Genomic DNA, 15,605 nt, shown 5'->3' on the forward strand with positions numbered 1-15,605 from the left:
GAGTCCGTTCCAGAAAGAGCTGCCGAATGCGTGACCTACTCCTCTATGGCCGCCACCGGAAACCTCGTCCCCACTTCTTCAATGGCCTTGGTAGATCTTTTCACAGTTGTTCCCTCTGCTGCTAGAATTCACCTTTAATACAGGCCCTCAAGTTAGCTTGCAGCTTTAAGCTTGCCCTTCCCCCGCCTGCATGCTGGAAGAGGCCCCTCTCTCCCCTGCAGTTACAGCCAAATCTTTTACTGTTTCTGCCGGGTCTGTTAACCAAGAGACATACCATTCCTGGGGGACACTGTCAGGGGAATGTTGCAGTCTTCTTCCCACACCGGGAAATGTCAAACAAATGCCGTGGGGGCCCTTTAAAGAGCCCAAAAGTCCGTTCCAAGCGGGAGCTACCGAATATGCGACCTAGCTCTGCATAACTGCACCCGGAAGTCAGGAGTATCAATCCTGATGGACGAAAAAGAGAGTGAGGAACATTAATGTTCATGGGTGATAAAGGGACTGAGGAGCATTAATCCTCATTGATGGATGAAAAAGGGAGTGAGGAACATTAATGTTCATGGATGATAAAGGGAGTGAGGAGCATTAATCCTCGCCAATGATAAAAGGAGTGAGGAGCGTCAATCCTGGTGGATGGCAAAGGCAGTGAGGAGCATTCGTACTTGTAAATGATAAATGAAGCAAGGAGCATTCACACCCAGGCTGCCTGGTGAATGGGCGCGCGCGCACGCCCCAGGAATTGAGCGGGAAGCGCGCGCGCGCCCGGTGTGACGGGGGCGGGAGTCGGCTGCGCGCTGACGTGCGTGTGCGGCGGCCATGTTGTTGTGGGCGGGGTCGGTGCGGGAGGGGAGGCGATGGGATGGTGGAGGAGGGCGGTCACGGTTTCTGTGTGTGTGTGTGTGTTTCGGCCAACCGGTTGCCCCAGTCGCTGTCAGCCCGCCCGCAGCAGCAGCATGAGCAGCGGCCGTGCCCGGCGGCGGGACTAGGATGCCGTTTGTTCAGCTAGAGGAGCCCTGGCAAAACATGGAAGTGTCGAGCGTGAGTGAGGTAGGTAGGATCGGCCGGGGGAGGGAGGTCAGCGCCCTCCCTGGGTCGGCTCCCACCCCTGGGCCCGTACTCACTGTGTGCCCTCCCTCTCAGGATCTGTCCCTCCAGGGTCCTGGTTCCCTGTCTTCACTAAAGGCCTATTCACTGTCTCCGCGGTGGTGATTGACCTGGAGCAGGCAGGAAGGGCCGGCCAACTCCTCATAGCCACACTGTTGGTGGTCTCAAACTGTGAGCCCTGCCGCCCATCGATGCATTACCAAGCTACCCTGCTGTGTTGGACATTGGGCTTTCCCGTAGTTTGTCTCCCAGCACTCTTGCCACAGGGTAGAAAAGACGTCAGTCAGTGTCCTGCATCAAGTTTCAGCTTTCCTAGCTCTGTTACTATTTAATCAAGCCGCATCATCACCGCCCCATACTTGATGCCTAACAAAATTGGAAAACGTTTTTCAGGCGTCCAGTCGGTAGGAAAACAGTGAGTCGACGGTTGTCCTATTTAGGATTCCTCTTGTGTTAACACACTGGGTGATTTATTTTGGTTTAAAGACCTATCCTATTTCCTTGCTGCGCTTCTAGACGAAGTGTTGTTCCCTAATCCTTTGCTGCTGTTGAGTTGACTTCAAGCAGATCTATGGACAAATAGGTATATCCGCTGATTTTTTTTTTGTGCAATACGGTTTCGGTGAAGAGGTTCCCTTCAGCATGTTTGGTGTCATTCGGCCAGAATAACATCTCTGCTGTCTTTACCTTGCTGGCCAGTTGTTTGCTGAAAGAGTCTCCAATACAATATTCGTTAACCCATTCCAGGTCTCACCATTGTGTGTGGATAAGAAAAGTACTTCCTGGTGTCTATTCCATTACACTTTTGTTATTCAGCATTACAAAACATTGTTTTGGGTTCACCGGTTAGGTATTGTACCTGGTAGTTTCCTCTGCGATGTCCTTTTGAGGCTGAAGAGTTCTGGTTTTGAGGCTGAGAATCTTCTTCGTTCTCCTTCCCTTGGCAGATTGGGCTCTCAGTATGGTAGGAATCAAGTGGAAAAACCCACATGTGCTCTCCACCTCAGTTTCAGCATTTTGAGTCAAAAGTAGGATTTGTTGTGAAGTTGAAGGAACAAAGATGAATTTGCTATTGATGGGGAGAAATACTTTTTCTTTGTCAACCCAGTAAGTTTGGTGGTTGGAACCTCACCTCTCATTTGTGGGAACTTGATGAGTTTTACAGATTAAGATTGCATGTCTTTGTAGTGTGTACTCTCTCTTCCTGAAGAAAGTAAAATGGGGTTGGGAGGGGGAGAGTAGCAGAGATGATGTCTATAAAGCAAATCTGAAGCTGCCTTGTCACAGAGTGCTTGTCAGGATTTTGAGAGCTGGGCATTCCAGATTATGGAAGAACATATGTCAACAGGAAGTCAATAAATGTGATTAATAGGTCTTTCTGCATGCCTTCCAACCCCAGCCTCACAAAATAAATCTTGCTTTGCGGCTGCAGACTGTCTGACAATTTGCACAATTAGTATTTGTCTTAGTGTTAATTCTTAAATTCTGCAATGCGTTATTGGTGATCACGTAATGCAATTTTTTAGTACGGTATTCAGTGGCTCTATTTCCGTATTTAAAATTGTACAGTGACCTACTCACCATACTTGCATATTCTTAACTGTTAACATAATGGAGGTAATGTAGGCCTATTCTACCTTTTGTATGTACCTGTTTGTGCTTCTATATGAAGGAGTTAAATTAATGCATAGTTTTAAAAAAAAGTATCCTGTTTAAATGATTATATGTTTTGCTACTCTCTGTGCTACATTTTACTTGATCTTAATAATAATAAGATCTTATTGTCACAAGTATGAAGTTACTGTGAAAAGTCCCCAGTCGCCACATTCCGGCGCCTGTTCAGGTAAGCTGGTACGGGAATTGAACCCGCGCTTGTCGGCTTGTCCTGCATCACAAACCAGCTGTTTAGCCCACTGAGCTAAACCAGCCTATTTACATAATTAATGCTCCATAATTCTGTACATTGGCAATATTATGCTGATTTGACATTTCACTTGAGGTAGAATAAGGTTACTCAACAACAGTTTACATAGAATCATAGAATTTACAGTGCAGAAGGAGACCATTCAGCCCATCGATTCTGCACCGGCCCTTGGAAAGAGCACCCTACTTAAGCCCCATGCCTCCACCCTATCCCTTTTATCCCGGTAACCTAATAATCCACCTAACCATTTTGGACACTAAGGGGAATTTAGAATGGCCAATCCACCTAACTTGCACATCTTTTGACTGTGGGAGAAAACCGGAGCACCTGGAGGAAACTCTCACACACACGGGGAGAACGTGCAGACTCCACACAGACAGTGACCCGAGCCGGGAATCGAACCTAGGACTCTGGAGCTGTGAAGCAACTGTGCTAACCACTATGCTACTGTGCTGCCCTGTGTAGTGGCTTTTATGATAGCAAAATGGTCCAGGAGCCATTCTCAAAGGACACTGAGCAATGTAGAGATTTTAGGATAAGAAGCATCATGAAGGAGGAGTGAGAGGCAGGGAGAGTTTGCCTGGTCAGATAAAGACATGCAAGGAGAATTGGGAATGTAAAAGGCCGGAATCTAGGAGCGTTGCAATCTCAGTAGATTCTGATGGCGCAGGAGATCACAAATAGGAGGGGCTATGGCCATGGAAGGATTTGAAGACGAGGATTGGACTGGTGCAGCGAGCATGGGATGACGGATGAATGGGCCGTAGAATTGTAACATGCACTGACAGTAGAGTTTCGGGTGAGTTCAGTTTTATGGAGGTGCAAAATGGAATGCCAGCTAGCAGAACGTTGGAATAGTCAAGTCTAATATGAAAAAAGGCATGACCAAGGGTTTCAGCAACAAATGAACTAAACACAAGGACACAAGAATTAGGCGCAGCTGTAGAGTAGTAAGTGGGCAACCTGTAAAAATGGAATCTAAACTTTAGATTGAGTCACTGAACCATCAGCTACTTTTAAATTTTAGTTAATATTGCGGGAAACTACAAAATATGTCTTATCACAGTGTGTTTTGAAAAACAAATTATCCAGCTCTGACTTGCTATCTCTTTATGATACAAATTTTAAATACTTGAAGCTGTCAGGTTGTGGCTCATGGATGCTCCAAATGCCTGTACTTGCTTTCTGTGGCAATGTGAAATTTCGATAACCTGTCACTCCACCTTGTATAACGTAGAGACCGAGTGTTCTCAGTACCAGATGTCTGTGTTGACCATATATGTAAATACCATTTGCTGCCAATAGGACATGTGTATGTTGAGCCCCACAGGCCAGTGTAGCTTCAACGTGTTGAAATTTTAATTTGTTTCCCACTGGGCATTGTTTCCTAGGCTGCCAGAGTAAGTGACTGGTTTTCCATTTTTCATAACACCTGATTCCTTCTGTTCCTTTGTTTACTTCCTCTCCCCACCCTCTCCACCAATGCCACCAACAACTTTTGTTCTTCCATTCAAATCCACTAACCAAACTTGCTCATCTGGTTGCAAGGGAGAAGGACAATATCACAGAAGAAAATATGAGGTGGTTAGAACACAAACCTGGAGATATGCTGGTTAGATTACTTTAAAAAATATATATATATATATTGATCCTAGTGCTAATGATATCGAGGTGCTCCGTTGAAGACAGCTGCCTCCTTGTGGCTGGGGAAATGAGCACGAGAGAAAGAGTCATAGCTAAGTTGTTTGTGCTTCAAGTGACTTGACTTGAGAGGGGCTTTCCTGAAGGCTTGATGCATGAAGCTCTGTAAAGGGGTAAAACAATGTTCAAGTAAACCCATTGTGAAGGAAAGAGGAAACGGTAAAGCAAGAGGAAAATTTCCTATTAGTTCATACTTCATTAATCCAGAATAACAATGCTGAAATTCTTCTCATAATTTCAGAAAGCACATTTATCAGGCCGATTTTGTATTCAATATGGGAAAAAGTAGCAAATTGTCAAGCGGAATGTGTAGGTACTATATTACATTTGGTGCAGTTGTTAAGCTGAAGCATGTGCTCAATAATAGTTCATATTTCTTACATATGCCAAACATTTGTGGTTTGTGGTGGAGGAGGAGAATTAATCCAGTCTTTTGAAATGTTTAAAGAATAGTTCATTGAGTGATTGGTGACGGTTTTACCCATGAGCAGTAGCTAGGAAAATACTCCCCTCTGTATAATTAAAATAATTAAATTGCAATTGGTACTTCAAACAAAACAACAGTACAGAAGGAGGCAGTTTGGCCCATCGAGTCCGCACTGATCATCTGAAAGAGAACCCTCCACTTCCACTCCCTCACACCCCACCTTATTCCCGTAACCTAACCTACACATCCCGAGACACTAAGGGGCAATTTAGCATGGCTAATCCAGCTAACCCGTACATCTTTGGACTGACCAGAGCACCTAAAGGAAACCCCGACACAGGAAAATGAGCAAACTCCACACAGATAGTCACCCAAGGCCGCAATTAAACCTGGGTTCCTGGCACTGTGAGGCAGTAGTGCTGCATTTCTGAGGCTGGTGTAATTAGTGTTTATTTACTCGAATTTGGCTTCCATGCCCTAAGGTTTGTAGAATGGGAGGAGCGAGTGCCAGGAACAGAGGTCAATGTGAGGAAAATCAAGTTTCAAGTCTTGGTACATCTAGTAACAGTTGAGGCACCAAGCAAAATGCTGTGAATTTGAAATGCAGGTAAAGTACAAGCTATCTTTTTTGAAGTGCTCCTGCAAGTTCATTCTCGTATATATATTCATTTAAACTTCGGTTTAACTTCTGTTCACCTATCAAAATTGTGGAAGGTAATGTAACATCGTTTCTCTCTGGATAACCTCAAGTATTGTTATGATGGACAGCAGCCCCAACAAAAGGTGTGCGTTTTGTACATTAGAGCAATAACTGACCATATTTATTAATGCTCTGCTTGGTATTCTCTGATGTAGGAACAGCATTGTTGCTCGGTGCCTCAGCTGTTACTAGATTTACTAAATTTGATATTTTATTCTTTAAACATTTCAAAAGACTGGATTTTTTCTCCTTTAAGAGAACCCTCCGCCCTTCCCAAATGTTTGGCATAATGTAAATTAAGCGATATGAACTTTCATTGAGCACACACTTCAGCCAAAAACCTGAGCTAAACATAATATAGTGCCCCTGCATTAATCCAGTGCTTCACAACTTAATCAGAAGGCTGTGCCAAAGAAGGATTGATGTGAAGCTTTTTATGATGTTCTCAGCCATTTTTGAGTGGTCGTGAGTTCGCAACACACAACTTCACCAATTAGTAGACTGACTCAGACATCCAAAGATGGAGTGTAAGGTCTGTTGTAATAAGTATGGGGGTCATGGCTTGTTTTGGAGCAGAGATAGTATGGTTTGCATGTAGTCCACCGTAAACCTAATCTGACTAGCTTTTAGCTGGCATTAATTTCCAAATGGGGCAAAAAATACTCTTGTTATCCATTACTGGTAATGCAATAACTTGAATTTGGGATAACCTGTTACTTCTGGCCCCAATAGCATGGGGCTTTTGAGAGGAAGCTCCATGCAGTTAAGCTGTTATAGATGGATTTTAATATGGTTTCCCCAGTTTGTAAACTTTAGTTATGTACAGTGCTTTAAAGCTAGAGGGAACGTATTTCCTTTGGTTGTGGCTTTGCTGCTGGAGCAATTGAGTTGGAGAGATAGGTGGCAAATCTTTATGCTGTGTTGGAGCATGAAATGCTTTGCCACAGGGAGTGGCTGAGGCAGAGACCAGTGCAATTTGAAACGGAGGAAGACATAAGATATGAAGACATAGCAGTGCAGTTGGATTACTCATGCAAAGAGTCAGCCAAACATAGTGATACAAACAACCTCCTTCAGTGTTGTAATCTGCATAAAACAAGTAGTTCTCTGGTGACATGGATCCTGAATATTTTGCACAATGAACATTAATGAAACTCGGTCTTGAAATCTGTAAATTGATTAGTTTGTGTTCTTCCCTCTTGTTTCCTCCAGCTATTTTGATTAACATTCTGCACAATACTTGACCAATTAATTAGCTAATGAATAAATCAGTATATTTTGTTGAGAATGAGGGAATGGGAGGGTGCAGGTGTAATGGATTAATTTAGTTCAATGAGGCAAAACTAACTCATGACTGATGTTAATTATCTTCCACAAGTGTAATAAATAGCATGCTTTTCTTTTGTTTGCACTGTGTACTGTTTTCCAGCTGGTGCTTTATGAAATGTTTTTTTTGAGTATGCAAAATCTTGTGTAATGTCGGAACCAAACATGGTTCTATTGTTTTGCTTTCTTGTGGAGGAGTGAAGGCTGAAGTATTGGAGGATCTGGCAATTGATATTGCTGAGTGCAGTGAGGAAGTCTGACGCAGGATCGCTGAAGTGTGTGGGCGAAGTAACAAAAGACTGCCTGCAATGATGAAATGTTTTTTTGGAGTATGCAAAATTTTGTGTAATGCCGGAACCAAACATGGTTCTATTGTTTTGCTTTTTTGTGGAGGAGTGAAGGCTGATGTATTGGAGGATCTGGCAATTGATATTGCTGAGTGCAGTGAGGAAGTCTGACGCAGGATTGCTGAAGTGTGTGGGCGAAGTAACAAAGGACTGCCTGCAATGTTGGTTAAGGTCTTGAAGCGCGCTTTAAATTTATAGCTGGAGATATTTTGCATTTAATGCCAAACAATATGTGGTCTGAATACATTTTTCTGTATTTGTGTATCAACAAGATTTGTTGAGCTTTGTGTGCCTTTTTTGGATGGTAAAATTTGTTTTACACTGGGCTTGATTTTTGGTTTTGGCACAAAAGAGAGGCACAGTAAAGGACACGTGAGTGCTACAGTGTTTCACCAGTCTCCGTATAAGGTTGTTATCGAAGTACCAGTGTATAAATATAATACTTGTAATTGAGAGTAGTGAATACTTAGTTTATCTTATGGATTGGAAAACCTGTTTAGTTAAACTATTTACCCTTGAAAACTGATATTAGGGGTTCCTTATTGTGTGGGATTTACTGGTTCTTCCTGGATTTCAGACTATCGCTGACGTGTACATGCTAGCTAGTGGGCTTTCTGTGGCGTTGCTGTTGCAAGTTGGGGGGTGTGCTGTTTTGATTTATTTCAGAGAAATCCCAAAAAGAACCCCTAGAAATCTGGCCCTCAAAATTTCAGCAACTTTGTTGTACTTGCGACGTTTTGTTCTGTTCAACTATGTGGGCAGGCAGATTTGAAAAGGGCTGCTGGTGTTCTTGCCTAAGCCAGAATGCTAAGATTTCTTCAGGTAAGCAACTTGAGATAAATGAAAATTAATGGTAACGGGGATTAAAATTTTATCTGCAGCCCCTATGACTCCCTGGTATGCATTAATTTTTAAAAGAAAATATGTTTTATTGAAATTTTTTTCCCAAACAACAAGTTTTCCCCTCTTACAAAGCAAACGCAACAATAACAATACAGAAATTTTTAATACACAAGTAACAAAACCCCTTTATCTTTGACCTAAACTAAACTAACCCCCCCCCCCCCACCTTCCCCCTGGGTTGCTGCTGCTGGTCATCTGTCTTCCCTCTAACGTTCCCCTAGGTAGTCGAGAAATGGCTGCCAGCGCCTGGTGAACCCTTGAGCCGATCCTCTCAGGGCAAACTTTATCTGCTCCAATTTAATGAACCCCGCCATATCATTTACCCAGGCCTCCAGTCCGGGGGGTTTCGCCTCCTTCCACATGAGTAGGATCCTGCGCCGGGCTACTAGGGACGCAAAGGCCACAACGTCAGCCTCTTTCGCCTCCTGCACTCCCGGCTCTTCCGCAACTCCAAATAGAGCTAACCCCCAGCCTGGTTTGACCCGGGCCTTCACCACCCGCGAAGTCACTCCCTTCCAATACCCTTCCAGTGCCGGACACGCCCAAAACATATGTGCGTGGTTTGCCGGGCTCCCGCCACACCTCCCACATTTGTCCTCCACTCCAAAGAACCTGCTCAATCTTGCTCCCGTTATGTGTGCTCTTTGTAGCACCTTAAATTGAATCAGGCTAAGCCTGGCGCATGAGGAAGAGGAATTTACCCTGCTTAGGGCATCAGCCCACATACCCTCCTCTATCTCCTCCCCTAGTTCTTCTTTTAGTTCGCCCACCGACTCCTCCCCCTCTTCCCTCATCTCTCGGTAAATCTCTGACACCTTGCCCTCTCCGACCCACACCCCTGAAAGCACCCTGTCCTGTATCCCCTGTGTCGGGAGCAACGGAAATTTCCTCACCTGTTGTCTAGTAAACGCCCTCACCTGCATATATCTCAAGAAATTTCCCCGGGGCAACTTATACTTTTCCTCCAATGCTCCCAAGCTCGCAAAAGTCCCATCTATAAATAAATCTCCCACCCTCCTAATTCCCAACTGGTACCAGCTCTGAAATCCTCCATCCATTCTTCCTGGGGCGAACCTATGGTTGTTCCTGATTGGGGACCCCACCAGGGCTCCCCGCACCCCTCTCTGTCGCCTCCACTGTCCCCAGATATTCAATGTTGCCGCCACCACCGGGTTCGTGGTAAACCTTTTAGGTGAGATCGGTAGCGGCGCCGTCACCAGCGCCTCTAAACTCGTCCCTTTACAGGACTTTCTCTCCAGTCTTCCTGGTATGCATTAATGACGTTCATAAATACATAGTGCTTGGAGACCCAGTTATTGCCAGCAGCTGGGGCACTGCACATTTCTGCTAGGGCCAATAGTTTAACCTCTTGTCAGCTTGTGGTTGACCCTTCACTTGTTGGCCCTTTTGTTTCCATTGAGGAATCGTCTATCAAATAGTGAGCCCACTGATATTCTGTCTCAGAACAACTCTGAATTCAACCTCTGTCGACCACTGTCTGTGAATCTGGACACTGGTTTGTTGATGCTCCAAGCTGACTCCACCATTTCAATAAGTCACAAATTGTAACCTCCCTGTTTACAGCCAAGATATCCTAATCTCTGCTATTCGTATATAATTGAGCAACCAGTATTCAAATTTGCATATTAGACAACTATCTTGATCCAAATCCATCGCTGCTGTCTTTTTTTTTTGTGGCATGCTCCATTTCTCTTCTCATTGCTTGTTGTTCTGTCATTTGTCCCCTTGAGTTCTTTGCTCTTCAATCTCTACCATAGCCCTTCACTACTCCTTTGCCGTCTTACCTTCCTGCTGTTATCCTGGGTTTAATACTCTCTTGGGTAAGCCCACAGCTGCCCGGTTCCTTCTTGACAGTCCCAAAAAGTCATATCAGCTAGGCTGATATGGCAAGCTTGGACCGATGCTCCCTTTCCTAAACATCTGCACTGGTATTTCCACCTCTCCATGAAGACCTTCCTGGCAAACCCTCTTTACCACCTTAGCAACTTATTTGATATTGTCTGATTGCACTTTGGGATGCTTGCTCTGTTACCAGCTCTGTAAATGCTAAATTATTGTCCCATCATACATTATTCTGCCATCATCATGCCGCTGTGCATAAGCTGACTTGCATATAGGGGATCAAGAAGCATTTGAGGCCAATTCCTCTTCCCAACCTCTTGCAGCTAATTAAGAAAAGTGTTTGTAATAATGTAATACCTTGCATGTCCCCAGGGTGTTGCAAAGAGTTTTACTCAGTTTTGTTTTGAAATACAGTCACAGTTATATTGGTGAATTCAAATGTTGGCAGAGGCATGACTGCCTTTTCCAGACTTTTAAGATTGATTTGCATCGGTTGGTCAGGTAGCTTTGCAAATGTGAGCATGTTTGTAAGGTTCAGGAACTGACTTGTGCCTGTAACAGTGTGTCGTCACCTGCATGTTTTGACCAATTATTTTCAGTTATTGAGAAGTCTTGGTGTTCAGTTCTCATGTTTGATGTCTTTAATTCGTTCATGGGATGAGAGCATCACTGTCCAGGCCAGCATTTGTTGCCCATCCCTATTTTCTTTTGAGAAGTGGTGAGCCACTTTTTGAGTGGCTTGCCAGGCCATTTCAGAAGGCTGTTAAGAGCCAACCACATCGCTGTCGGTCTGGAGTCACATTACCTAGGCCAGACTAGGTAATGATGACAGATTTCCTTCCTCAAAGAGAACCAGGTGGGCTTTTGATGACACTGGTAGTTTCATGGTCATCATTACTGAGATTAGTGTTTTAATTCCAGATTTATTAGTGAATTTAATTTAAATTCCATCAGATGCCATGGTGGGATTTGAACTTGTGCCTCTGAAGTATTTGTCCCAGCTTACAGGTTACTAGGCCGGTAACATTACCACAATACTACTGCCCCATGAAATAAATTCATTTACATTATTTTGAAATTCGCCCTTCTTCAGTCTAATAGCAATTAATCGTATGAAGAACATTTTGGTGCATGTATGAGCTGCTGCTTTCCTCTGGACGTGACAAGCTATCACCTTGAAAAATCTCTCTCGGAAGTATTAAATGCACAGATCAACTTGGCACCAGATATTGCTGCACTCAGCTGTGAGTTATCAAGCTGTAATTAAATTTTGTTTCATAACAAAGGGAAAAACCATTATGTCTGACTGTGTGTAAAGTAGCTGAGTAACTACAGTAGATTGCATCAGTAGTTAGATGCAGCATCATTGCTCTACTATTAAACTATCTTAATTATTTTCATATTGCACTGAGGCCCAAGGCTGTTGCCGCTTTCCAGTTCATATTCAAATAGAGCAATAATAATGAAAGATAGACTTCCATTTATATAATACGTTTTATGATTTCAGGACATCCCAAATCACTCAATAAGTTTCACAGAATTGTTACAGTGCAGAAGGAGGGCATTTATAATATTTTATTATCACAAGTAGGCTTACATTAACACTGCAATGAAGCTACTGTGAAAATCCCCTAGCTGCCGCACTTCAGCGCCTGTTCAGGTACACGAGGGAGAATTCAGAATGTCCAAATTGCCCAAGTTCGGGACTTGTGGGAGGAAACCGGAGCACCCGGAGGAAACCCATGCAGACGCGGGGAGAACGTGCAGACTCCGCACTGACAGTGACCCAAGCTGAGAATCGAACCTGGGAACCTGCTGCTGTGAAGCAACTGTGCTAACCACTATGCTATCATGCTTCCCTGTTCCGCCGTGTCTGCACTGGCTCTCCAAATGAGCATTATGGCTTAGTGCCATTCCCCTGCCTTTTCCCTGAACCCCTGCATATTGTTCCTATGCAAGTACTTTTGTAGTATTGTTGTAATGTAGAAAATGTGGCAACAAACTGCATAGTTCCATATGCAGCTATGGGATAAAGACCAGATAATCTGTTTTTTGGTAATGTCGGTTGAGAGTAAACATTGGCCAGGGTGCTGTGAATAACTCACTTGCTTTTATTTTATCTAAGATGGCATTGATTCAATATCTCATCCAAAACTGTAACAATCCTCTAACAATACAGCACTGCCTAAGTACGATACTGGAGTGTTAGCCCAGATTTGATTTTTGTGAAGTGGATTGGCATTATGACTTGGGTTCTTAACTGTTCTTTGCTGAACATGGAAGCTGCGGCTTAAATATCATCAGGCACAGAAATTAGTGATAAAACAGAATTATGGTTTATATTTGAGAAACTTCTGTCCAGGCTGATCCAAATTCATATTAGTGACAATTCCAGTAACATAGAATTTTTTTTTACATAGAATTTACAGTGCAGAAGGAGGCCATTCGGCCCATCGAGTCTGCACTGGCTCTTGGAAAGAGCACCCTACCCAAGGTCAACACCTCCACCCTATCCCCATAACCCAGTAACCCCACCCAACACTAAGGGAAATTTATCATGGCCAATCCACCTAACCTGCACATCTTTGGGCTGTGGGAGGAAACCGGAGCACCCGGAGGAAACCCACGCACACACGGGGAGGATGTGGACACTCCGCACAGACAGTGACCCAAGCCGGAATCGAACCTGGGACCCTGGAGCTGTGAAGCAATTGTGCTATCCACAATGCTACCACATAACCTTTGATAACATGGATTTATTTCAACAGCAAAATTTAGTAGCCGTTGCTATCTGGTGTCTGACGTTTTACGTGATTTGTAACAAAAGTTTATACTCAGCTGGATGTGACTGAGCTTATTATAACATTATTACTGTTTGAGTCATGAGTAATTTGACAATGCCCACAGAATGTTAAATAACACTTCGATTCCAGTCTTGAAGGGAGACCCTAGGGTTTTTATCTTTTGTGATCCAATAGATAAGGTGTGCCAATGACAGCTGATGAAGGGAGGCCGGAAATATCACACTAGTTCTCAAATTCTTATACAGTGAAAGAAACTTAATCATAAGGTATCAATCATATGTTGTGCTGGACCATATTATGCAGTTGGCATAGGAAGCGTGTTTCTGTATTTTTGTTATTTTTAATACAGTGTTAGAAATAACAGTGAGGAGAAAATCATCTTGAACCGCATCCAGTGCCAATCAGATGTTATTTTGGCTCAGTTAGTGTTTCATTTCTGAGTCAGAGGTGGGTTGGCTCACGCCACACCCCAGGACCTAGACAATCCAGACTGGCTCTTCAATTTCTTGAAGCTCCATTGTCAGAGGTGGCATTCTTTGGATGAGATTTGCTGAGATGGCTCAGGTTTGCAGTAAAAGGTGAGTTTGGAGTTCTTTGAGTGTCCTTATTAACTTTCCTTCTCCAAACAATGCATCACGCATGAATTGGCTGATCCTCTTATAACTATGCAAAACATAGTTGTTGCATTCATCTACATAACTGACTTGCATTTCAGAGGAACTAAATGCATGTGAATGGCTTTGAGAGGTTCCTGAGCGATACAAATACAAGTTTGTGATTTGTGTTGTTGACTGCACATCACAAGTCTCCTCTTCAAACCTTCCCTGCCCCACCCCCTGCAAACTGAATCATTCAAAGAAGAACAGCACATGCGTACCAATCGATAATACAATCAGCTAACCAGTATTTTCTCAGCCTGACCAATCAGAAATTCTGAAATCTTTTACAGATCCAGAGTTTCTTTCTTTCTTGATTACTGTCCAAGAGCACACATCAAAGACTGCAATATCCCAGAGGCCAAAGGTGTCTCCATTTCTCACCAGATTTGCTCATTCCAAATTAATCTTTTCACCTGTGTTTTTTTCACGGTGAAGCAGATGGCATGTATTTGGAACTCCAGGTCAGTTTTGGGAGTGGCAAAAAATAAACTTCCTTCGATGAAATGATCCCTTCATTCTGATACTGTAGCATCATGCATGCCTCATGTTCTGGTTATTTGGATCAGTCGACTATTACTGTATGTCAGCCTATTACTCTGTGTGTCAACTGCTAAACCAAGCCAAAGAGATCCCAGGACGATTTCAAGATGTGTTCACCAAATTTGCATCATCATTTACCTCAGTTTGATTAGGCTTTCTGGGGTGTAATAATAATAGTGCAATTTTTCCAGCAGGAAGCTACAGCTAAACATGAACCAAATTGTATTCGTTGAGGTGGTGTAAATTATATTCATCAGGGGCGGAATTCTCCGACTCGCCGCCGCGTCAGAGAATCGACGCCCTGACGGCGCGCAAATTGCGCCACGCTGCCCTAACGCCGGGATGCAGTTCTCTGCAGTGCGGAGAATCGGCACCGGCGTGGGCGGCGCCAGTCGGGGTATGCGCCGACTCACCGGCCCGAATGAGCCGAGCGGCTGCCATCAAAAAGCCAAGTCCTGCTGGCGCCATTCTAACATCCTCTGAGCCGGCCGGATCCTCGGCGTTGAAGGGTCTGGGAATGGAAGGGGGAGGTCCGAGCCCGGGAGGGAGGGGGGGGGCCTCCGTAGTGGCCTGGCCTGCGATCGGGGGGCCGGCCTCTCTGCCCCCCCCCCCCCGGCCTCCTTTCCTCCGTGCCGGCTCCTGTAGCCCTACGCCATTTGGCGTCGGGGCCGGCGTGGGGAAGAAGGGCACTGCGCATATGCTAGTTGGCGCCGGCCCAACTGTGCATCCGCGGCGCCGGGTTCAGGCTGGGATCGGCAGCTGGACGGCGCAGGCCAGTGCCGTCCTAGCCCCCTGTGGGCCGCAGAATCGGCTCCCGGAAAGGGCGCCGACGCCGGAGTATAAAACACCCGTTTTTACTCTGCCGACTGCACTTAGCCGCCTGTTGGGAGAATCTCGCCCATGGTCTCTGGATCCTTTCTGCCAACCTTGTGTAGTTTTGCCAAAAAATGGGATTTACTGTCTTCGGTTATAAAGTTTTGAGGTTTGCAGAATCTGAGAGCTGCCTGCTTCAAAAAACTCTTCAATTTTCCCTCTACCTTTACAATGGATTTTGTAGTGGTTAAAACTTTGAATAGCACCTGAAATGTCTTCAGGCAACCTCCTTCCCATAAAGCAGTGGTTTTCCGATGTAATTGTGTGGGATCCTCTGCAAGTGCTCTTCCAAAAGGCAGCGTCTAAGTTTATAAAATGCAAAACAAGACAGAGGAGCCAGTCAGGGTCCGGGGATTCCCAGTTTAAAAATCTGTACCATACATGTTCTCAAATTTCTGATGGCAGCTCCCAACCCAATCCTTATACTGAATTGG

At 44.5% G+C, this 15,605-nt stretch overlaps 1 protein-coding gene across 2 annotated transcripts in view; it reads left to right on the top strand.

The window, feature by feature from the left end:
* Positions 1 to 850: 850 nt before the first annotated feature.
* The window catches only part of LOC140420940 (ribosomal protein S6 kinase alpha-6), a 126,337-nt gene continuing 111,582 nt past the window's right edge, over positions 851 to 15,605 (top strand). Inside the window, exon 1 of one of the 2 annotated variants that reach the window (XM_072505125.1) lies at positions 851 to 1,047. In XM_072505125.1, the coding sequence (XP_072361226.1) occupies positions 988 to 1,047 (60 nt within the window). In that variant the 5' untranslated portion in view covers positions 851 to 987. The remainder of the gene's footprint in view (positions 1,048 to 15,605) is intronic. The other variant, XM_072505126.1, reaches the window with a different exon arrangement.

This window comes from Scyliorhinus torazame, chromosome 5 (assembly GCF_047496885.1).
Source record: "Scyliorhinus torazame isolate Kashiwa2021f chromosome 5, sScyTor2.1, whole genome shotgun sequence".
NCBI classification, from domain to species: Eukaryota; Metazoa; Chordata; class Chondrichthyes; order Carcharhiniformes; family Scyliorhinidae; genus Scyliorhinus; species Scyliorhinus torazame.